The sequence below is a fragment of the Callospermophilus lateralis genome, chromosome 15 (genome assembly GCF_048772815.1).
Source record: "Callospermophilus lateralis isolate mCalLat2 chromosome 15, mCalLat2.hap1, whole genome shotgun sequence".
In the NCBI taxonomy this organism is placed as follows: domain Eukaryota; kingdom Metazoa; phylum Chordata; class Mammalia; order Rodentia; family Sciuridae; genus Callospermophilus; species Callospermophilus lateralis.
Genome location: NC_135319.1, coordinates 64,498,658 through 64,522,551, shown reverse-complemented (window position 1 = coordinate 64,522,551; position 23,894 = coordinate 64,498,658). Strand labels below are relative to the sequence as shown.

General features: G+C 36.6%; 1 protein-coding gene across 1 annotated transcript in view; it reads left to right on the top strand.

Annotated features, from left to right (window-relative positions):
• Positions 1 to 23,894, top strand: part of Arhgap19 (Rho GTPase activating protein 19) — a 50,205-nt gene that overhangs the window by 19,163 nt on the left and 7,148 nt on the right. The window contains exons 4-11 of the mRNA XM_076834241.1: positions 898 to 1,107; positions 3,818 to 4,044; positions 6,087 to 6,173; positions 11,445 to 11,510; positions 13,317 to 13,508; positions 18,402 to 18,500; positions 22,638 to 22,748; positions 23,767 to 23,845. Coding sequence (XP_076690356.1) covers positions 898 to 1,107; positions 3,818 to 4,044; positions 6,087 to 6,173; positions 11,445 to 11,510; positions 13,317 to 13,508; positions 18,402 to 18,500; positions 22,638 to 22,748; positions 23,767 to 23,845 — 1,071 coding nt within the window. The remainder of the gene's footprint in view (positions 1 to 897; positions 1,108 to 3,817; positions 4,045 to 6,086; positions 6,174 to 11,444; positions 11,511 to 13,316; positions 13,509 to 18,401; positions 18,501 to 22,637; positions 22,749 to 23,766; positions 23,846 to 23,894) is intronic.

The following is a 23,894-nucleotide window of genomic DNA, read 5'->3' as shown; positions in this document are numbered from 1 at the left end:
GCAAAGGATTAGATTAAAAATAAAATTAGTTATTGATGTTTTAAAATGGGGAGAATCCAGGTTTTCAATTTCTTTGGGTGGTAGGAAGATATAGCATCCTTGGGCCCCATTGCCATGTGGACACAATCAGATGGAGCACAGAGATGTTCTCCAGTTTGTTATGGTCCTGTTTGGTCCTTTATCATTACCTGCCTGGCCCTGAAGGCATGTGAACTCAGACTCCTGAATAAGGAGGTTATGTAAAAGTGAAAACATGGTCATCCTTCTTCCAGATCAAGCCAAAACTATATGTCTTCCCCCTACCCTTTTAATATCTCCTTAGATAAGCATAGAACCTAGTTAGAAGGGAAGAATAGTTTAGTTGAGATGACCCTAAGCTTCCAGGAATCTCCTAGACTGAAAGGTGATCTAATGTGTTAAGAGTTCTGGTTCCTGGACCAACCCAGAGTCTCTAGGTTTATTCTGGACTGGAGAAATCAGTTTAAGCAGCAACAAACCTCTGCCGAGGAACTTAACCCCTCCAGAGTATGGGAAGAACCAGAGCGAAGGGGTTCTCAGGGACATTTGGTTTTTCTTTCTTTTTATTTTCCAAGCTCATTCTGATCATTGACTTGGTTAAATCCAGAGTCTCTATAAAGTACTGTAGAAGGATGAGTGATTTTTAACAGGAACATTCAGTTTAGGTTATCTCCAGGTACTCAGGGACATCCATATATGTCTCCTCAGAGGGGCCAGTGGATTCCAAACTTCTCTAGGAAAAAAAAAAAAAAGGCAAAATCTCATTTAAGAGCTTTATAAAGGGTCTTTTAAATGAAAAAAAAATTACTTAGGTTATATGAATTAATCAAAAATTCTCTTTTTGCTTTCTTTTTACCTGTTTGCTTCCATGCTAAGCAGACTTGCGAGTAGAGGGATTGTTTAGAATACCAGGCAATAGTGTCCGACAGCAGATTTTAAGGGATGCTCTCAATAATGGAACTGATATTGACTTGGAATCAGGGGAATTTCATTCAAATGATGTTGCCACTTTGCTGAAGATGTTTCTAGGAGAGTTGCCAGAGCCCCTGTTGACCCATAAACATTTCCATGCACACCTCAAAATTGCTGGTGAGTATAGAAAATGAGAAGAAGATGTAAATACATTTCTTTGAATTTAGTGAAATTCTTTGGGGTTTTGTGACTTGTAACTCACTGTAGTATTTCTGCTGATATTGGTTAAAATTTGTTATATCGCTGGACTTCTCGGGGTACTCTTAAGTATTGACCAGTTAAGTTTGATTTAGTTAATTTTTTTCTTGATAATTAAGCTTCTGATTAAGATAAGACACTGACAATAAGGTAAAGTCTGGAAGCCTAGCATAGTGCTTTGAATGTTTTAGTTGCTCAAAAAATAAATGCTTTTCATTGTATTGTATTATATTGCATGAATTCATGGGGTTCACACAACTCTGTTATAGATTTGGTATGTTTGCCTTGTTTTGGCTAATATGTCTATACCTCAGTTGAGATTGTCTACACTTACAATTTGTGTTATTGATTTTTTTTTAGTTGTAGATAGACACAATATCTTTATTTATTTATTTTTATGTGGTGCTGAGGATTGAACCCAGTGCCTCATATGTGGGAGATGAGCACTCTACCACTGAGCTTCAGCCCCAGCCCCACAAATTTCCTTTTTAAAAATAATTTCACTTGTTTTCTGAATAGGCAATATATTCACATAGTTCAAAATTTAAAAGAATCAAAAAAATAAAACAATTAAAAGCCTCTTTCCCACTCTTGTTCCCTAGCACTCAGTTCTTTCCAGAGACAACCAGTGCTGTTGATTTTTAATGTAGTCTTCCAGAGATATTTTGTACACTTACAACACTTACATTTATTCCTCCCTTTTTATGGAATGGTAGGGTATTACACACATGGTTCAGTGATTTGCTTTTTTTCACTTAATGTATCTTGGAGAATGTTCTATTTTTACCTCACAAATGGTTGCCTCATTCTTTATGATTTTGTGGTAGGGAATTCATTCTTTAATTGCACAGCTATTATGTTGCCATAGGCTCTGAGTATACATAGTATCAAAATCCATGGAGCATTTACTTAGTTTTCTGCCCTTGAGCATTTCTTTCCCTTCTTTTTTTTTTTGGTACTGGCATTGAAATCAGGGGTGCTTTACCACTGAGCTACATCCCCAGCCCTTTTTTATATTTTATTTAAAGACAGGTCTTGCTGAGTTGCTTGAGGCTCATTAAGTTGCTGAGGCTGGCTTTGAACTTGCAGTCTTCCTATCTCAGTTTCCTGAGCTGCCGGGATTATAGACAGCTGCCACTGTACCCAGCTCAGATTAGATCTTTTTAAAAGCATTTTTACTAGCAATCTAGATGATCGAGTGAGTAATTCTGCTAGAATGTTATGTGGTTTTACCCTTAATATGGGGGGAAATAAACTTGTTAGAGCTTTGGAAAAGATTTAGAAGATACTAATAAATTCTTTTTTTTGTGTTAACATAAGGATGCTTATTTTCATTTGCTTTCCTGTTGAGTTCATTCATTTAGTGCAGTTTTTGAAATCCTCTACTTCACTGACCCATGATTCACTGTTCCTAGAAAATATTTTAAGGTGTGGCCCTGTTGCAGCATTTGATATGCCTTGCTGATACCTGGAAGAATTTTCGTTTTCAATTTCATATTAACTGGATGTATTTTCTATAAATATTATCTGCCTTTCCTGAAATTATTATTTAGTTTAAACAATTTAACACACTGAAATAATTTTCTGGTCCATATAAGTTATACCTAATTGTTTGTTAGTATTCTTTGAAATTCTGATTATGCAGGGGATTGTTTTTATTGATAACCTATGTTGCAGCCAGGCTCAGTGATGCATCCTTGTAATCCCAGAGGCTAAGGCAGGAGGATTGCAAGTTTGAGCTACTTCGTGAGACTCTGTCTCAAAATAAAAAACTAAAAGGACTAGGGATGTAGTTTAGTGTAAAGCACCCCTAGGTTCTATCCCCAGTACCAAAAATAAGATAACCTGTGTAGCCTGTTAGAGAAGACACAATGGTTTTGACCCCATGAGGAGCTGCTTGGATCATCCTGTTACTCACTCTGATTTTTATTTTAACCATAAAATATTTGAGGAGGAAAGGGGAGGAGTAGCATTGTAAAGGTATGTGTGGACATGTTTTCCTTTTTCCTTGGTATGTACCTAGGAATGGAATTGCTGGGATACATGATAGCTCTAGCTTTTTAAGGTACTGCTCAGATGTTTTCAAGAGTGGTTATACCATTTTACATTCTTACCAGCAATGTAGGAGGGTTTAATTTTCTCTTTGCCAACATTTGTTAATGTCAGTCTTTTTGATTATAGTCATCCTAGTGGATGTTGAGTGGTATCTCATTATGGTTTTGATTTATATTTATTGATTGCTAATGATACTGAACATGCAAATGCATGTATATTGTATATTATTATTTTTATGGAAATAATGATAATATACATTATCTTACACATTAGTGTTTTACTAATAAGGGGTCTCACATATTAGTGTTTTACCAATAAGATGTATCCCTAGCCCATTAATACATTAATATGTCCATGGTTGCACTGGAAGTACCTGGCAAAATCTATCCTCCCCTTCCCCCCAGGGCGGGAGTCAACCCCAAGGCTTTGTACATACTAGGGCGCTATAATTTTTAAATTTTGTTTGTGCTTGATTCTTTTTTCTCCTTTGAATTGAAGGGAGGATAATAGTAATAGAATTGGTTTTTTGCTTTTATTTTCTCCCTCCTTTTTAATATTTACTTTTATTTTTAAGATTTGATGCAGTTTGATGATAAAGGAAACAAGACCAATATACCAGATAAAGAGCGGCAGATTGAGGCTCTTCAGTTGCTCTTCCTCATTCTTCCCCCACCCAATCGTAACTTACTGAAGTTATTGCTTGATCTCCTGTACCAGACAGCGAAGAAGCAAGACAAGAATAAGATGTCTGCCTATAACCTTGCCCTTATGTTTGCACCCCATGTCCTATGGCCAAAAAATGTGAGTTTTAAGGGGAAGAGTAAAGATTGCTTGGTGTTCTTGGGCTGGGCTTCATCCTGTGGCTGTACCTTGATGAGGCTGTCAAAGGTCCAAGGTCCAATCTTCAGCTTTATGAGGTTAGGAGCTTTATCATTTCACCCAAGAGTTATCAAACTTGCGGGGTGGGGGGGGGGCAGTTCCTGTAGCTTATAAATCAATTTCTGATAAACCTGTGTGGGAACTTACTAGTGAAAATTCTGGAAAATTCTAGTTAATAAACTAGAATACTCAGAAAACTTCCTTGGGAAACCAGATTAATTTCTGTAAATTTAGAATAGAGCTGTGTGATCTTACTGGATAATGTCACCAAGCTTTATATAAAATGACACATAGAGCAATCATCTTGCCTTGTCCTTCTGTTTCCCACAGATATAGTTTCCTTGGATACAGTTGAATGTGCTTCTTCTTACTGAGACCACAATATTCTCAGTGACTTAAATAAGAACTAAATTATCTGAAGTCTTTTAAACAAATATTTCATCTGAAGGCACATAATTATATTTCTGCCCATTTGTAATATATGCTTTTTTTTTGTATGATGGGATTGTGAACCAGGATACCTCACTTGGAAGCTATAAACAACTAATGTTACCTGTATCATTTTCTATACTTAGGCCCCTTCTTTGTAAACAGGGCATGATAGTAGTTTTTCCACTTACCTTACAATGTTGCTGGGAAGACAACAGAAATAGATGTGTTATAACAAGTTATAAAAGATATTTGAGATTATAGGAAATGAGAAAAATAAAAGTAAGGGAAAGATGGGGCTGGGGATGTGGCTCAAGCGGTAGCACGCTCGCCTGGAATGCGTGCGACCTGGGTTCGATCCTCAGCACCACATACAAACAAAGATGTTGTGCCCGCCGATAACTAAAAAATAAATATTAAAAAAATTCTCTCTTTAAAAAAAAAAAAGAAAAGTAAGGGAAAGAGGTTGTTTTACCTGACAAGTAGCTAGTAACAAGAGAAAGTTTTGGGCCAGAAAGAACTTCTGGATGGGTTGGGGAAGACAGGACATACCAACTCTTGTCCATATTAAAAGAGTTAGCCTCATAGTGAAGAATATTAGAACCAGGTAACCAAGACTGTGGGAAAGGAGAGAGTAAACTGTGGTTATCAAAATAAGTATGTAAGGGGTCCTGGGAAGAGCAAACAGATAAAATAACAAAGGTACATGTTGAGGATGAAGCATATGGTATAGAAGAGGTGCTTTAGTACTTAAAAAAAAAAAAAAAGAGGAAGCAGAGACAGAATGGAAATCAATGACAATTTGACTGTGTTTTTAAGGAAAAGATGTCATCTTTGGTATCTGTTAGTAATGAGAGTTTGCCTTTGTTTTTATTTTATTTTTTATTTATTTTTTTATTATTAGTTGTTCAAAACATTACAGAGCTCTTGACATATCATATTTCATACATTTGATTCAAGCAGATTATGAACTCCCATTTTTACCCCGTATACATATTGCAGATTCACATCGGTTACACATCTACTTTTTATGTACTGCCATACTAGTGTCTGTTGTATTCTGCTGCCTTTCCTATCCTCTACTATCCCCCCTCCCCTCCCCTCCCCTTCCCTCCCCTCCCTTCTTTGCCTTTGTTTTTAGAGAAACTCCAGTTTGTCTGAAGAGGCAGTGTCCTTGCTGGTTGTTGTGGGTTGTGTTCTTCCTATGCATTTTGAATCCTAGGCTGGATTTTCTTTAACTTTGCTTATATGTCTAATTAGGAAATGAATATTGATTCTCATGAATTTCCTGGTCACTGTAGGGAAATATGATTGTTCTAGATTATATCCAGTGGAAAGCTACTGAACTAATAGAATTAAACATTGTATTTAGAGTTACTTTTATTAGGGATAGAAATGATTACACACATAAGTATGTAAGGGGTCCTTCTGCCTTAGCTTCCCAGATAAAATAACAAAGGTACATGTTAAGGATGTTATTGGGAAATGGTACTTCCCAGCTGTTAATGCCCTTTGTTCTCTTTTCCTCTGAACAGGTCACTGCAAATGACCTTCAGGAAAATATCACGAAGTTAAACAATGGGATGGCTTTTATGATCAAACACTCCCAGAAACTTTTTAAGGTAGGTAAGGGATGGCATTTGGTTGGTAATAGGACAAGGAAGATGGAGCAAAGTTGAATCTTAGATAAAAAAGAAAAAGTGGGCTCCTAGAAGAGAAGAGTCCTGACTGGCACTGTAAGCCAGAGTGGACAATGGAAAACCCTCCCAGGTGGGAGGAATGGGAGGCCCAGAGGTTCCAGTCCTGGGGTAATTGGCTCCACCCTTGGAATCATCCTGCTTTTTTTCCTGAAAGGCAGCACTGCTGGCAGCTGTGCAGTTTTATCCTGCCTGCTTCCTGCCAGTGGGATTTTGAGGGTCTGACAGCCCCCTTTCATTTTGTACTCTTTGTCCCTTTCAGTCCAAACAGGCAGTGTTTCTGCCAACATAATTTTCTCAAGAACTTTGTGGGTCTTCTGTGGATTGCAATGGGGTTCATTCTGTTAGACAAAAGCCACATATACAAATCTTTTGAAGACAAATCCTCTACCTTGGTCTCCTGCTGCTAAGGCCGAGGGACAATCCCTTTAAGCTTCCTAAAGGCCCTCTGGTTCATTGAGAGGGTCTGGGAGGCACACTCTTCCTCTCTTGAAAGAGCCCTTTGTGTGACTGAATACCCTGACCTTTTCATGTTTCTAAGGTTTTAGCAAAAGATTGCATAGTCACATGCTTGGTCTTTAGAATATACCTACTCGATAGTGAATCTCTTAATTTTTTGTATCTTTTGCCATCTGGAGAAGCCAAGAATTTCTAAGATCATCCGGTTCTGATTCTTTTTTTCTTATGGTAAAATACTTATCATCCTAACATTCTTCTTTTTATTATTATTTTTTTGGTACTGGGAATTTAACCCAGGGGCATTTACCACTGAGCTACACTTTCCCAGTCCTTTTTTATTTTTTGAGATAGGGTCTCACTAAGTTGCTTAGGGCCTTGCTAAGTTGCTGAGTCTGGCCTCAAACCTGTGATCCTTCTGCCTTAGCTTCCCAAATTTCTGGGATTACAGGAATGCACCAACATTTATTTATTTATTTTTGAGGTGGAGTCTCACTGTGTTGCTCAGGCTGGTCCTCTGTGTTGAAGCGATACTCCTGAGTAGCTAAGACTTTAGGCCTAGGCCACCACATCCAGCTCATTTTAGCTGGAAAATAAGTGTACAGTTGTTTTAAGTGTACAGTTCTTTGGCATTACGTATATTCACATTGTTGTGCAACCATCATTTTGGAGAATGTTTCCTCCTTTTTAAATGAATATCATTAGAGACTCAGCATTCTTTATCTTGCAAAATTGGAACTCAATACTCATTAAACTATAACTCCTCATTCTCCCTCCCCTTAGCCCTGTCAACCACCATTCTACTTTATCTCTGAATTTGACTTTTTAAAGTACTTTATGTAAGTGGAATCATACAATATTTGTCTGTGATTGTTTTATTTCAAGTAGCATAATGTTTTCAAAGTTTATTATATTATAGCATGTGTCAGAATTTGCTTTTTATTGTTCTTGTTCTTTCTTCTTTTTCTTCTCTTCTTTTACAGAGCTGGGGGATGAGCTATACCCCCAACCCTTTTTATACTTTGTTTTAAGGCAGGGACAAGTTAAGCCTCTCACTTGGGCTTCTTCTGCCTCAGCCTCCTGAGGAGCTTGGATTATAGCTGTGTGCCACCACACTCAGCTTCTTTTTGTGTTTAATGCTAATTTTTAAAAATTGTGGAAAAATATATGTTGAGGATCCTTTATGTGAAATGCTTGGGACTAGAAGCGTTTTGGATTTTGGAATATTTGCAAATACAGAATGAGATATGTTGGAATGGAACTAAAATTTAAATATGAAATTCATTTATATTTCATATATACCTTATACACATAATCTGGAAGTAATTTTATGCAGTGTCTTTAAAGCACCTGTGTTTTGATTGAAACGTAACACAAGGCCAAGTATAGAATTTTCCTTGTATTATCATGTCATTACTCAAAAAGTTTCAGATTTTTGTAGTATTTTGTATTTTGACTTTTCAGATTAAGATGCTCAACCTCTATACAAAACATAAAATTGATCGTCTTAAGGGTTTTTTTTCTTTTAACTTTTTAAAAAAATATGTTTTAGTTGTAGTTGGATACAATATTGTTAATTAATTAATTTATTTTTATGTGGTGTTGAGGATCGAATCCAGGGCCTTGCCCATGCTAGGTGAGCACTCTGCCGCTGAGTCACAACCCCAATCCGTTCTTTTAACTTTTTTAAAAAAAATATTTTTAGTTGTAGCTGGACATCGTATTTTTATTTAATTTATTTATTTTTATTAATGGACCTTTATTTATTTATTTGTTTATATGTGGTGCTGAGAATCGAACCCAGTGCCTCACACATGCTAGGCAAGCGCTGTACCACTGAGTCACAGCCCCAGCTCTTTAATTAATTTATTTTTATGTGGTACTGAGGATCAAACCAAGTGCCTCAGTCTGTGCTAGGTAAGTGCTCTAACACTGAGCTACAACCCTGGCCCTTAACTATTTTTGTCTTTTGTTTTTGGTACCAAGGATTGAATTCATGGGCAGTTAAATACTGAGCCACATCTCCAGCATTTTTTTTTTTTTAAATATTAGAGACAGGGTCTCACTGAGTTGCTTAGAGCCTCATTTAGTTGCTGAGGCTGGCTTTGAACTTGTGATCCTCCTGTCTCTTAGCCTCCTGAGCCACTGGGATTATAGGTATGTGCCATTGCACTTGTCCTTAACTGTTTTTTTTTGAGATGAGGTCTCACTGTGTTGCACAGGCTGACTTCTAACTCCTGTGCTTACGTGATCCTCCTAACTTGGCCTCTGTGCCTCGCTTTCACAGCTGTTTTTTTTTTTTTTTTTTCCCAATATAAACTAATCAAGGTTTATATATTACTTTTGATTTTTATGTCACTTTTAATCTGTAACAATCATTATGCTTTTTCTTCATGTCATTGATTTGAAATGTTCAAATCAACTGTCTTATACATTTTCTTACATTCTAACTTTGTCTTATTTTCTCAAAGTCACTTAACTTCTTCCTCTATTTTCAAGTGTTTCCTGTAAACTATAAGTTAGATCTAGAATCTTGATTAGATTCAAGTTGTAGGTGGTGTTTATATATATCATATTGCAATACATTAGGAGACACATGGTGTTAGATTGTCTCACTGTGATAATTTTGTTATCGACCAGATCTCTTCATTATAAAGGGACATTTTCTCCTTCCCAAATAGTGAATAACTTATAAGGTAAATCTCTAATATATATTGGTTTTAGCATTTGTTGATAATCCTGCCTAGGATCTGTGATTATTTTAGGCATTACAAAAGATTGATTTTCTAATTCTATTATTTAACCCATAATATATGACTTTATTTTTTGGAGAAGATGTTTTCTCCTTTTTAAATAACTGTCATTAGAGACTCATGGATTTTTATGTATTCATGGTGTTAGTCAGTTTCATTTATTCATTTTGATAATTTTGTCCCAAATTTGGGCATTGATGGCCTTTATAAGCTGGTTCCTATAACCCAGTGCTTCACATATATGAGGCAAGTGCTCTACTGCTGAGCCACAATCCCAGCCCCTCCTTATAGATTTAATTTCACTTTTTGAACCTGTAGTATATTTACGTGATTCAAAAGTCACAACTACCAAAAAAAAAAAAAAAAAAACCCAAAAAGCAAAAAACAAAAAACGAGAAATTGCAGTCCTTTCTCTAACCATCTTCATTATTTTCTGGTTTATTTTCCTACTATTTCTGTTTTTTTTGTGGTACCAGCGATTGAACTCAGGGACACTCGACCGCTGAGACACATCCCCCAGTCCTGTTTGTATTTTATTTAGAGACAGGGTCTTACTGAGTTACTGAGGGTCTTTATGTTGCTGAGGCTGGCTTTGAACTGTGATCCCCCTGCCTCAGCCTCCCTGGGATTACAGGTTGCACCATTGCACCCAGCCTTACTGTTTCTTTTTGTAAAAACAAAGTAAATGTACATACATGTTTATATTCTTATTTCCCCTTCTTTCTTACACATATACTGTTCTGTGCCTTACTTTTCTCACTCAGTAGATCCTGGAAATTCCTCCATATGCTTCATAAAGCCATTCAACTTGTCTCCCTCCCTTTTTTCTCTTCCTTTTCTTTTCATTCTTCTCTCTCTTTTTCTATATTCTCTGTCTCTTTTCTTATTTAATGACTGCATAGTAGCACATTATATGGATTTATGAAAGTTCACCAACTATTAATGAACATTTAGGTTGTATCTGATCTTTCTATTGTTGTTGTTTCAGTTTTGGGGATTAAACTCAGGTCCTCACATATGCTAGGCAAGCAGTCTACCAGTGAATGCATTCCTACCCTTTTTATTTTTTTTTATTTTGAGACAGGGTCTCTCCTAAGTTGCTGAGGCTGGCCTGGAACTTTTGATCCTCCTGACTCAGCCACTACAGTCTATGGGAGTCCAGGGGTGTGCTGCCAGACCCTACATGTGTCCAATCATTCAGTTAATCTTTTATTTTAATGTTTTATTTTTTAGTTGTATTTGGACACAAAACTTTTATAATATTTATTTATTTTTATGTGGTGCTTAGGATCGAACTCACAGGCTTGCACATGCTGGGCAAATGCTCTACCCCTGAGCCATGACCCCATTTCCCATTTGATTAATCTTTATGTTTCTGGAGTTACATCTTCAGGATAGATTCTCAGAAGTGAGATTCTGGGACAATGGGTAAATGCGAATGTAATTTTATTAGATATTGTAGTATTCTTCTCTATAGTGATTATATTAGTTTACATTTAATAAAATAGTGATTGTAATAAAACACTTCTCCCTGGACTGTAAACAGGGTATTTGTTACAGAATTCTATTCTATAGTAATCCTGAATGGTATTTTCTATACATGATTCCAAAATGTGATCAAGAGACCACTTGCAATTTGTCAGGATTTGGGAGATTTTTTTTTTTTTTTTTTTGGTCAAATATAAGCATTTTTATAAATGTTTATATGTTTGTTTCTGGCTCACTTGAGTGTATTCTTGCCATATTTGATTTTTACAACAGCAACAACTACATCAATGTCTTTTCATAGTTTCCCCATCAATTTTACTGAGGGGTCTCTTCAGTTGCAAGAGAAAGGAAGCTGCAGAATAAGGCATTTTGTGCAATCTTTGGCCTTTCCGAAGTCATCTAACAGATAATTTTGAGAACCATTGTCTTTTTGTGGACTGGAAAGAATTTTAGTTCCTACTAACCTCTTGGTCCTGGTATTCTTTTGTCTTCTTCCCAGGCTCCTGCTTACATTCGGGAATGTGCAAGATTACACTATTTGGGCTCCAGAACCCATGCATCAAAGGTAAGATAGGAAACTGCTCTTTAGAGATAAGATTAGTGGAGGTTTTTTTTGTTTGTTTGTTTTTTTTAAAGCATGAAATTAAAGTAAAGCTGTGCAAAATAAAAATATTTTAATGTCATAGCTTAAAGTTATTTAGTCATTTCATCACAAGGAGAATGATTGAGTGGAATGTTACAAATTGAAATAGAAACGTCCCTATGGGCAGTGTTCTTGCCTGCTGTCAGATGTCCTCCGCTGGTGGATGAGACGGTATCCTCTAAATAAGGGTGATGATGTAGACTGTATGTTTAAAGTTTTTTCATAAAACCAGTATGCATTTTTATAGCACATGACATAAACAATCTGTAAATAACAAATGTATTAAATACTTTTTAGTAGCAATAGCACAGTTTTATGTAATTTGTTCTTTTATTTTTAAAATTTTTTTTTAGTTTTAAGTGGACACAATATCTTTATTTTATTTTTATGTTGTGCTGAGGATTGAACCCAGTGCCTCATGCATGCTAGGCGAGCACTCCACCACTGAGCCACAACCCCAGCCCTGTAATTTGTTCTTATTCAGGATCAATGGCATGATAAAACTCTATTCTATCAAATGGCTAAAAGACTTGATAGCACATGAATTTAGGGAAATGTGTGGTGCTTATTGACAGAAAATCACATATGATTATTTAGCTCTAACAGTAGAAAGTTAAAAAAACACTTCATAATCACTTTTTTTGAGTGTATATGTGTATTTTACTGGGAATTGAACCCAGGGATGCTCTGCTACTGAGCTATATCCCCAGCCCTTTTTATTTTTTATTTTGAGAGAGAGTCTTGCTAAGTTATTGAGGCTGGTCTTGAACTTGTGATCCTCCTGCCTCAGTCTCCTGAGTTGCTGGGATTATAGATATGTGCCACTCTGGCAACAAGCACTTTTTTATGAATTTTAATTGGTCTTTCTTGGTTAAAAACTTAAAGATGTCATCATATGCTATTATTTTCTGCCCCTGATTGTCCTACTCATCGAGCAAATATTGGCGTGACCAGGAAAACAGTATTTGATTTCAAGTAGTGTAATTGGAGTGTAGTTTTTCTTAAAGAGTTGTTGTTTTCATTCCTTTACTGATGTCACACAGTTGTCACATTAAATTGTCACGTTTGGGAAAGAGCACCAGCCATGAAACAATGCCCTTATGCTCCAGGGTGGGACTGTCACTTTAGTATCTGGATAACTTCACACTTATAGCTTAATCTATTTTTTCTAATGAGAATGATGGTACTCTGCCTGCTTGCCTTACATGATAGCAGTAAGGATGACTTGAAATGAAAATATGCTTTGAAAATTTAACTTTTGATGGGCTTGGTGGCTTACATCTGTAATCCAAGTGGCTCTGGAGGCTCAGGCAGGAGGATTGAAAGATTGTGGCCAGTCTCAGCAACTAAGCAAGGCCCTAAGCAATTTAGTGAGACAATATCTCAAAATAAAAAATAGAAAGAGCTTGAGAAGTGAATCAGTGGTAATGTGCCTCTGGGTTCAATACCAAAACAGAAAAAAGAAAAAGAAAATGAAAAAAAATTGATAATTCTTGGTGGTAATATTCTAAATATATTAGGTTCTCTGACAGGTTATAGGAGGATGATTAATATAACCTTTATTAATAGATCCCTTATCTGATAATGATGTTAAGATTTTTCTTGTTCCCGAGTATAAAAATAGATGATATTTCCACTCTCCCTTTATTATGTTCTAGGTTTTTGTGGGAATCCAACAACAAAGCTGGAAGGATATATTAATTCACTTACCTTTTGAATTTCCTTTAGGATGACCTTGATCTGACAGCTTCATGCCATGCTAAGTCCTTTCAGCTGGCAAAATCTCAGAAACGGAACCGGGTAGATTGCAGTTCTCATCAGGAGGAGACCCAGCAGCGAACAGAAGAGGCGCTGAGAGAGCTCTTCCAGCATGTTCACAGTATGCCAGAGTCCGCGAAGAAGAAACAGCTTATTAGACAGGTGCCCAAGGACAGGGGAATAGTGAGGGGTTTTAGGAACATGATCACATTTGTGGAATCACTAGGCAATATTGTTAAAGAATCTCATTTAAGTTTTGACTCTTTTTGAGACAAGCTTTGGCCCTACTAGAGAAAGAAATAAAGGCCCTTGGATTTCTGCAGTTAAATAGGAGGATTCAGAGTGTCTCTACTTTTGGTCATGTGCCAAGTTTTCTTAGAGCCAGCAATTAAAATATAATATAATATTCCAAAGTTTAAACTCTTAACAAATTTTTCTGGCAAATAATTTGACTTTCTGAATCTCAGTTTTTTTGTTTGTTTGTTTGTTTGCAAAATGGTAATAGTAATGTCCGTGTTTCATGGTTGTAAAGATTAGAGATAATGTACATAGAATGGCACAGTATAAATGGTAACTCTCAACAATAGAATTGTTTGTAGTTAGAAAAACACTATAAACCAAGGTCCTATGCTGATTCTAGAAGGTAGGAATCTGGTGTTATCTTTGTTTATTTTGGAGCTATGGGAGCAAAATTAGGTCTTCCATTTGCTACTTTCAGCACTCAAAGCATAGTTTGAGTAAATCCTGACTACTTGGCTACTTTCTTTCTGAGGAAATGTGTTTGTCTCAGTCTCTCTTGAATTTTAACTGAACAGTTGGGATCAGTTTGTTAGTTTGCTATAATGTAGCAAATTCCTGACATATCAACTGACAGTTTTGGAGGTTTCAGCCTGTAACTAGTGGCGCTGTTGCTTTTGGGTCAGTGGTGAGGCAGGACATCATGGCAGGGCACATGTGGCAAAACTGTTTGCCCATGGAGGGGAAGCTAAATAAAGAGAAGAGGTCGTGGCTCCACAGTTCCCTTGGAGGTCATACCCCCAGTGATCTAAGACTCCTACTAGGCCCTAACTCTTAAAGGTTTTACCACCTCCCAGTAGCACAACTGGCTGGGGACCAAGGCTTTAACACATGGACCTTTGGGGGACATTTCAAATCCAAGCTACAGGAGTCAGCCTCTTAACTTCTAGGACCTTGGAGGAAGAGTCAGTTTTTATATATTTATTTTATTCCTGATCTCAAGTATAGAGCCAGGTATAAACAAGTATTTAGAAAATGTTGAATGGAGTTATTATTAACAATTGATAAAGATCTTTTTGTTTTTTGGCACTGAGGCTTGAACCTAGGGGTGCTTAACTACTAAGCCACATCTCCCTCCTTTTTTTATATATTTATTTAGAGAAAGGGTCTTGCTGAATTGCTAAATGCCTCGCTAAGTTGCTGAGACTTGCTTTGAACTCGCCATCCTCCTGCCTCGGCCTCCTAAGCTGCTGGGTTTACAGTCATGTACCACCTTGCCCAGCTTGATAAAGATATTTAAGTTTTTGGTCACTCTTTTTGAGATTATTTGAGATTTAGTAAATTGTCTATGACTGGATTTTTCAGGGTATTGGATGAGTATTGTTGCAGATTCAATGCCATCTATTGACTTAATTTCCATAGAAATTAAAACAGTAGTAGTTTCATAAGGACAGGTGTAATGGATTCTCTCAAGAGTACTGACAGTTAAAGACAGTACATAGGAAAAGACATTATTTTTGCTGTTCTTAGAAAAATAGGAAGTTATAGAGAAGGGTTAAAAAAAAAATCACTCATTCCACCAGTGTTTATATTTTGAACACTTCTTTTAGACTTTTTCCTATGGTATATTTTTATATAGTTATGATCATGTGATAAACTTTTTTTAATCTCTCTTTTTTTTCACCAAACTGAGCATAAGCATATTTCCATAAATGCTTGCAAACTCCTTCCATTCATTTTAGATACTCCCATATCTTTTTGAAAAAAAAATTTTACTATATATTTTTTCCTCTATGATTATTAAAAATAATGTGCTCACTATAGAAACATCAAAACCTCTATAAGAATATAAAGGAGAAAATAAAAGGAACCTATCATATCCAGAGATAACCATTTTGGAGTATTTCTTCCTAGAGTTTTTCTTCCTGAATATATATTTTACATTTCTTTGTTACTTAAAATATATTTAGTTTTATATTCTACCCTTTAACTTTATATCACAGACATTTTCTATGTCCATTGAAAGGTTATGAACATTTGAAGTGTTTGCATAATACATCCTATGTAACCGAATTTATGGACAGTTTGCCTACTATTGGACATATTGGGGAAATTAGATTGTTTTTTAGTTTATAAATTTTTTTTCATAAGTATTTCATTGTGTATCATTTCCTTGAAAAAGTATGACCAAAGGATGTGCAGCATTATTAGTTTTGACTGATATATGTCCCTTCCCTCTTTTTTCCCCCTGAAAAAAAAGTCAGTATTTGTTTGAATAAACTTTTAAATCTGAAATAATTTTAGATTTAGAGAAAAGTTACAAAGTTAATAGAGTGTCCACATACTTTTCACCCAGTTCCATATTATCCAACTAGGAAACTAACATTTAATGTACCACATTTTTGTTAACACTGTAGTCTTTATTCAGATTTTATCAGTCTTTTTATTAATGCCCTTTTTCTGTTGTAAGGATCTAATCTAGGGTACCCCTTTGCATTAATACATGTTTACACATGCATACACATTCTCCATTTCTCTTTATTTGAATTTCATTTGTGGAAGAAACCAAATTGTTTATTCCCCAGAGTCTGGATTTTACTGATTGCATCCCTATGGTATTATATAATATATCCAACAGTCCTCTATATTTACTATAATGTGGTAGTTAGATTTATTTCTGGGGGCTTGATCTGATTCCAATTCAGTTCTTTTCTGATAAGAACACCTTGTAAGTGGTACATACTTCATAATATGCATTTTTTAAAAATATTTATTTTTAGTTGTAGTTGGACACAATACCTGTATTTTATTTATTTATTTATTTTTATGTGGTGCTGAGGATTGAACCCAGGGCCTTGCACATGATAGGCAAGCATTCTACTGCTGAGCCACAACCCCAGCCCATAATATACATGTTTTAAGAAATATATATATATTTTTAGTTATAGATGTATCTTTATTTATTTTTATGTGGTGCTGAGGATTGAACCCAGTGCCTCACACTTGCAAGGCAAGTGTTCTACTACTGAGCTATAGCCCCAGACCCCATAACATGCATTTGTAAAAGGATCTGAATACTCCTTGCTAAAGAGCTTCCCAGAACATTTTATCAATTAATGCTTTTCACTGGATGTACAATAATGATAACCATTTTATTGTACCTTTGCCAACATTTATCAGAAATGATGGGTTTTCATGGGTTCCAGTATTTTCAGGAAGAATCCTTACTAGATAACTAGAGGTAACTAAATATTTGTTTTCTGAGATAATTAATTTTGAAAACTTCTTAGTACCCATATCTAAAACTTTTTAAACCTCCAGAATCTGAACTGATAAAAACATATAAGTTTACAATTGAGAATTGTAAAAAGTTTAGTTAGAAAGGGCAGAAGAGTAAATTCTTTAGTTAGGCACTATATTAAAACTTTAAGACTATACAGTGTCTCATGTCTTCCCTTTTTCCACCTTAGATTCCTCCATACAAAGAACTCATGTTCATAGAATTGGAAGTTTGTGTTCTGATCTATTATTCTTTGATGATAATAATGAATTCTATTTAAACAGCTTTAATAACTTAAAAAATTCTGTATGCAACTTATGTTAAATTGAGGACTGCTTTAGGTTGTGCCAATAACTATGTTAAAATGTTTTATGCAAAAAAAAATTTTGTTATTTACTAGCAGGAGCTCTTGGGAGAATTCCATAAGCTCTCCAATTCTCAATGTCCTTATCTGTAAAATAGGGGTAATAGGGGCTGGAGTTGTGGTAGAGCGCTTGCCTGGCATGTGTGAGGCCCTGGATTCGATCCTCAGCACCACATATGAATAAATAAATTAAAAGATCCATTGACAACTAAAAAAATATTTTAAAATTTATAGGGATTATTGCTGAGAGCCATAGCTAAGTAAGAATGACGCATGGCAATTTCCTTGACAGCCTACCCCATGTTGCTTAGAGGGAGGACTCTCCATTGAGGAAATGGGCTTGCCTTGGACCCAGGTCATTTGCAGTGACATTGCATGAAAGGTGACCTTGCTCAAGGACCAGGGCGGATCTGGGTTTAGGGCGGATCTGGGTTTAGGGCGGATCAGGGTTTAGGGCGGTTCCAGGTTTAAGGTGATTCCTGCTGGGAATAGGGCCTATCCTGCTGCCTCAGGCGCCTCCCCGCTCCTTGAGTTCCCGTTGAGTTCTCGCGGGATTCACAGAGTATTTTGGGATGCAGAGCCCAGTGGAAGTGTGGATTTTCCCCAGAACGTGCTTGTAGAGTGTTGGTGTGAGTTCGGGAATAAAGAATTGCTGTTTGAATCTACAAGGCTGTGAGTGGCTCGTGATTTTGTGCCCAGCTAGACTGCGGCAGATTATAATTTCACATTCAAGGAATAGGAAAAATAGTACTATTCAGAGTAACTTAATATATTTTTATTTCTTTTTTTTTAATATTTATTTTTTTTAGGTGTAGATGGACATAACACAATGCCTTTATTTTTATGTGGTGCTGAGGATAGAACCCGGGTCCCGCCCATGCTAGGCGAGCGCTCTACCGCTGAGTCATAATCCCAGCCCTATATTTTCACTTCTTTTTGGAAATATTATTTCTGCTTTTGTTTTTTGTGTGCTGGGGATGGAACCCAGGGCCTTTCACATCTAGGGCCTTACCCATTCTATTTCTATCAATGGCTGCATTCCAGGCCACTGTTTCTGCCTTTGTAATTTGCTTGATGACCTACTGATGTATACATGCAGACTCATTTATTCCTGGAGTTTTGGGTATATACACTACGAGAATATTAATAAAATGTTCTCTGTATTTTCTTTTAGTTTCAAAAGCAGTCTTTGACTCAGACACCAGGGCGAGAACCTTCCACTCCCCGGGTACAAAAGAGAGCCCGTTCCCGTTCCTTCAGTGGGCTTATTAAGGTAGGTATGCTGTGCTGTCTTTTTCAGTAATGATTGTGAGGAACTATAACAGTCTGACTTTTTCTTATGCATAAATAGGTTTCTTTAGTCCTTGGACTCCTTTAATGGATTAATTTATAAGGGGTAAAGGTAGGATTTGGAAAGGCTTTTATTTTTCAAAACATTTTGCTGTGTTTTAAATCAGAGATGGGGTTCTCTGGTGCAAAAGAAATAAAGGTTCTTCCTTCTCTTCTGGGGCTGAGGACAGAGTTCTCATTCCTGAGCAATGTGGATGGTCTCTTTTGCTTTCTGACCTGCTTTATAGTAAACTTCTTTATTCAATTTGATAAACCCATGGAGACAGTGAGGAAGTTGAGAGATTGGGGACATTGTTAGAAAAAAATGGATTTCTATTAGGCTAGTGAATTTTTATTACCTCAATTTTGGTAAACTTATTTTTTTTTACTGTTGTTGTATTCTCTTCCCTTGTATCAAATTTACTAAAAATCTTACTTTTAGAATGAATATAAAATATATTTCTGTGCTTTTGCTGCCATGACCTTATTTGCAGATTCATTAAGTCTTCACAGATGATCTGGACTTGTAGTTGAAAAATATTGCCATAAGGTGGCAGTAGATAACTTGGATATGGGGTTCAAATTTCCATGCATAAACTAAGGCAAGGTTCTGGTTAACCTGAGAGGTATTTTGTTCTGTCTTCTTTACTTCCTCCTTTCCAGGGGCTATCATCCCTAGTTCTTTTAGTTTTTTAACTTTTGAGACAGGATCTTAAGTTGCTGAGGGTCTTGCCAAATTGCCCAGGCTGGCCTCAAACTTGAGATCTTCACCTCCTAAATCACTGGGATTATAAGTATGTGCCACCACACCAAGCCCATTTTATATTTTTCATTTTGAGACAGGGTTGCTGAGGAGGGCCTCCAACTTGGAATCATCCAGCCTCAGCCTCCTGAGCCATTGGAATCATATCAGCGTGCCATCACTCCCAGCCTATTTTTCTTTTAAAAATTGTTTTAGCATTATTAAGATATAAAAAATTCAGTAACATTAAGGAACCCTTTGATTAAAGCTTCAAGTTTATGTTTTAAAAAATGCATACCTTGGGGGCTGGGGATGTGACTCAAGCGGTAATGCACTCACCTGGCATGCACGGGGTGCTGGGTTCGATCCTCAGCACCACATAAAAAAATAAAATAAAGATGTTGTTCTACTGAAAACTGAAAAATAAATATTAAAAAAAATTCTCTCTCTTTAAAAAAAATGCATACTTTGGGCTCGGGTTGTGGCTCAGGGGTAGAGCATTTGCCTCACATGTGTGAGGCAGTGGGCTCAATTCTCAGCACCACATATAAATAAATGAATAAAATAAAAGTCCATCAACAATTAAAAAATATATATTTTAAAAAATCCCTTGTGGTGGGCATGATGGTGCATGCCTGTAATCTCAGCTACTTAGGCTGAGGCAAGAGGATTGAAAGTTCAAGGCCAGCCTGGGCAACTAAGGGAGATACTGTCTCAAGACAAAAAAATTTAAAAAAGGGCTGGGGATGTTTACTGGTGGTAAACACCCCTGGGTTCAATCCTTGGTAACATCAAAAAGCAACCAAAACTTGCAATTCCCCCCCCCCCCTTTAAGCTGCAGTGATTAGCAGTTACAGACTGATTTAACCCTAGTTTTTTTTGTTGTTGTTGTTGTTGTGGGGGCAGTAGGGAGAGTGGTACTGGGGAGTAAACTCAGGAGCACTTGACCACTGAGCCACATCCCCAGCCCTATTTTGTATTTTATTTGGAGACAGGATCTCACTGATTTGCTTAGTGCCTCACCATTGCCAGGTCTGGTTTTGAACTCATGATCCTCCTGCTTCAGCCTCCAAAGCTGCTGGGATTGTAGGCGTGTGCTACTGTGCTGGTTTTAACCCTAATTTTGATTTTTGTTACAATTTGTAAAAGTATAGAATTCACTTTTAATGCTGATCTGCTGGGGTCAGCAGCTTCTGGTATATTGGGCCTTCTTGATGTCAAAGTTTGCTTTCAGTAGAGTGTAAAGTTAACCCATGGAATGGGAGACAATATTTGCAAATTATATTACCTGGTTAGGAGTTACTATCCCAAATATATAACACACATCTATAACTCAACAGCAAAAACCAGCTTCATAGCCAGGTGCAATGGTGCGTGCTTGTAATCCCAGCAGCTCGCAAGTTTGAGGCAGGAGGATCAAGAGTTTAAAGTTAGCCTTAGCAAAAGCAAGGTGCTAAGCAACTGAGTGAGACCCTGTCTCTAAATAAAATACAAAATAGGGCTGGGGATGGGGGAATGTGTGTAGTCATTAATGATATAGAATTTCTGTTCAAGAGGATGAAAAAGTTGTGAATGGTGGGTTTATGGTTGGACAACACTGAATGTACTTCATACCACCATGTTTCTTTGAAGTTAGATGCTATAGTTTTCTGTCTTTGTGAGTTAGCTTTAGGTGCATTGCTAATTGTTGCTGGAAATGTAAATATAGTATTCTCTTAGCAGCTGCCCACTTCTTTACTATAAGAGAATTTAGAACTTTATAAAGAGCTTATAATTCTATCAGGATAAAACATTTAAAACATAGTGTTAACAAATTTTTATAAATTAGAGAGCCAAAGTGTTTGTTATAAATGAAGAAATTTTTTTTTTTTTTTTTGTATCCAGGATTTAACCCAGGGATTTTACCACTGAGCCACATTCCTTTTTAAAGTATTTTTATAGGGCACTGGGTTTGATCTTCAGCACCACATAAAAATAAAATAAAGATATTGTGTCCACCTAAAACTAAAAGATAAATTTTTTAAAAAAGTATTTTTATTTAGAGGCAGGATCTCGTTGAGTTGCTTAGGGCCTCACTAAGTTGCTGAGGCTGGCTTTGAACTGGAGATCCTCCTGCTTCAGCCTCTCCAGCTGCTGGGATTATAAGCATGTGCCACTGTTCCTGGATGTGGCTCAGTGCTATAGCACACCTGGGTTCAATTCCCAGTACACAAAAATAAGTTCCCAAAGACCTGGGTTCTTTTCAGTTCTTCACTTGGTTTTCCATGGCATTGGTTTTGTCCTATAGCTAACTAATCTCAGTGCAGCAGTGTTTAGAGGACATGCTTCCTCATTCAAAGCATATAGTCTGTGTACCAGCATCTTTTTCAAAAGGGCTGCAGTTTGACTGGCTCTATCCTGTTTTCTTTAAAATTAAAAAATAAATTTAAACATTTCTCATCTGCTTAAGGTATAACTGCCCCCTGCCCCTGCCCCCCCCCCAAAAAAAAAAAAATCCTGCTCTGATCTTTCTTTTTGGCTAGGATATTTTTCCTCCAGAATGCCTCATGTAAATAATTTAAATAAATTATTACATCAGACTGTTTTGAATATTGCTGCTGATATTTCTAGTGTAAAGTTTGATGTTTTAGTTTTGATGTATTCTTTTTTTAATGCACATTTATTATCCAATGGGGAAAAAAAGGAAAGTTTTATTCAAAGATCTTAGTATTGTCACCATTAGCTGTTACAGTAGGTTACATGAGCTTTCAAGCTGTTCAGAGATGAAAGGGCTTTTAGCTGTGCTTTGAATATCAGTATAGTCATGTGATCTTCTTAAGAAGTCCTGTACCCTCTTGTGGCTTTATTAGGAACTCTTAATAGAATTCCTCCAAATTTTCCAGTCCTGTGTGAGGAGATGACAAGGAAGCAAAATCCTATAGACCAGTCTCCATATCCTGTTATGGGGAGGGGAGGGGACTCTTGACAGCTGCTAGAGATAACACATCTTTGGGGAGAAAACTATACTGGTAAGTAACAGGCATTTCTTTTATGGTTTTAGAGGCACACTGCAGTTTGCTTGTGGTCTGTGATTTAAGTGAACTATAAAGTTTCTTCTAATGTCAGCCCTTTTAAATGTGGAGGAAAAGTGTTCATTTAAAGAAGAGCAATGATTTCAGGTGTTTTGATATGTTTTGGTTTCCCTTTTATGAGAGAGCCTGGGAGGATCTTTGAAGAAGTTAACAGAATAATGAGTTTTTTTTTTTTTTTTTAATGATAGGAAATGTAGTAATGTAGTTTAAAGGCCAAGATAGCTACAATAAATGTTTGTAAATTAATTATTTTCTTTTCCTAAATCAGCGCAAAGTCCTGGGAAATCAGATGATGTCAGAAAAGAAAAACAAGTACCCTTCGAGAGAATCTGTGGCTGTGGATGAATTGAAGAGAGACAGCAAAGAGAACCTAAACTTAGTAAAATGCTATTTTGTGTACTTTCTCTCTGTATGTGCACATTTGTAGAGAGCTTGTGTTTTTTTTTTTTTTTCTTCTTCTTTTTCTTTGGTTGATTGGATCTCAATATGTTGTTGAGGCTGGCCTTGAACTCATAATTCTCCTGTTTCAGCCTCCTCAATAACTAGGGTTATAGGCACACACCAACCATGACAAACTTACGTTTGGAAAAAAATTGATATACAGTCATTTGTTTTACTGTGTTACTCTGGGCCATTCAGTTATGCTTTTTTTCAGTTAATTCTTTCATATGCTGATATCGTCTTTCTATAGTTTTTAAGATCATTCAGCAAACATATTTTTTTAAAAATATTTTTTAGTTGTCAATAGATCTTTATTTACTTATTTTTGTGTGTGGTACTGAGGATTGAACCCAGTGCCTCACACATGCTAGACAAATACTCTACCACTGAGCTACAACTCCAGCTCTCAGTAAGCATATTTTAAGTTCAAGAAGACTATAACTATTCACAAGCATTAAGTGACCAATATGGTTCAGCAGTTCCGTAATTAAGTGTTGAGAGATTCCACAGGGAAGGTAACATTTGAGCCAGGCCTCCTTGGCTGTGCATTTTACCTGTGGGGTAGTCCTTCAGGGTGTCCCCAACCTGGCTGCCTGGTTAAGCTACCAGTAAATCAGTTAAGATTAATGAGATGCAAATCATCAGTCTCAGTAAAACTCTTCACATTGAAATTGAATGTAAATAATTCCTCTGTTAGCTGGGAATGATGGCACATGCCTGTAATTCTAGCCACTCAGGAGGCTGAGGTAGGAGGCTTGCAAGTTCAAAGCCAGTCTCAGCAGCTCAGCAAGGCCCTACACAACTTAATAAGACATATCTCAAAGTAAAAAAAGGGCTGGGGCTGTGGCTCAGTGATAAATCCCCAGAACTGGGGGAAAAAATATTCTGTTAGTAAAGTATATCTATAAGCACTGACACTAGAACATTTAAACCTTCATAAAATTTTCTTGTTTCAGGTATTTTCTGGCTCTCCAACTATTATGATGACTCCAACAAAATTGAAATGGTCTGAGGGAAAGAAAGAGGGGAAAAAAGGTACTAATTGTACTTATTGTCTGTTCTTGCTGAATGTACCTATTTAGTC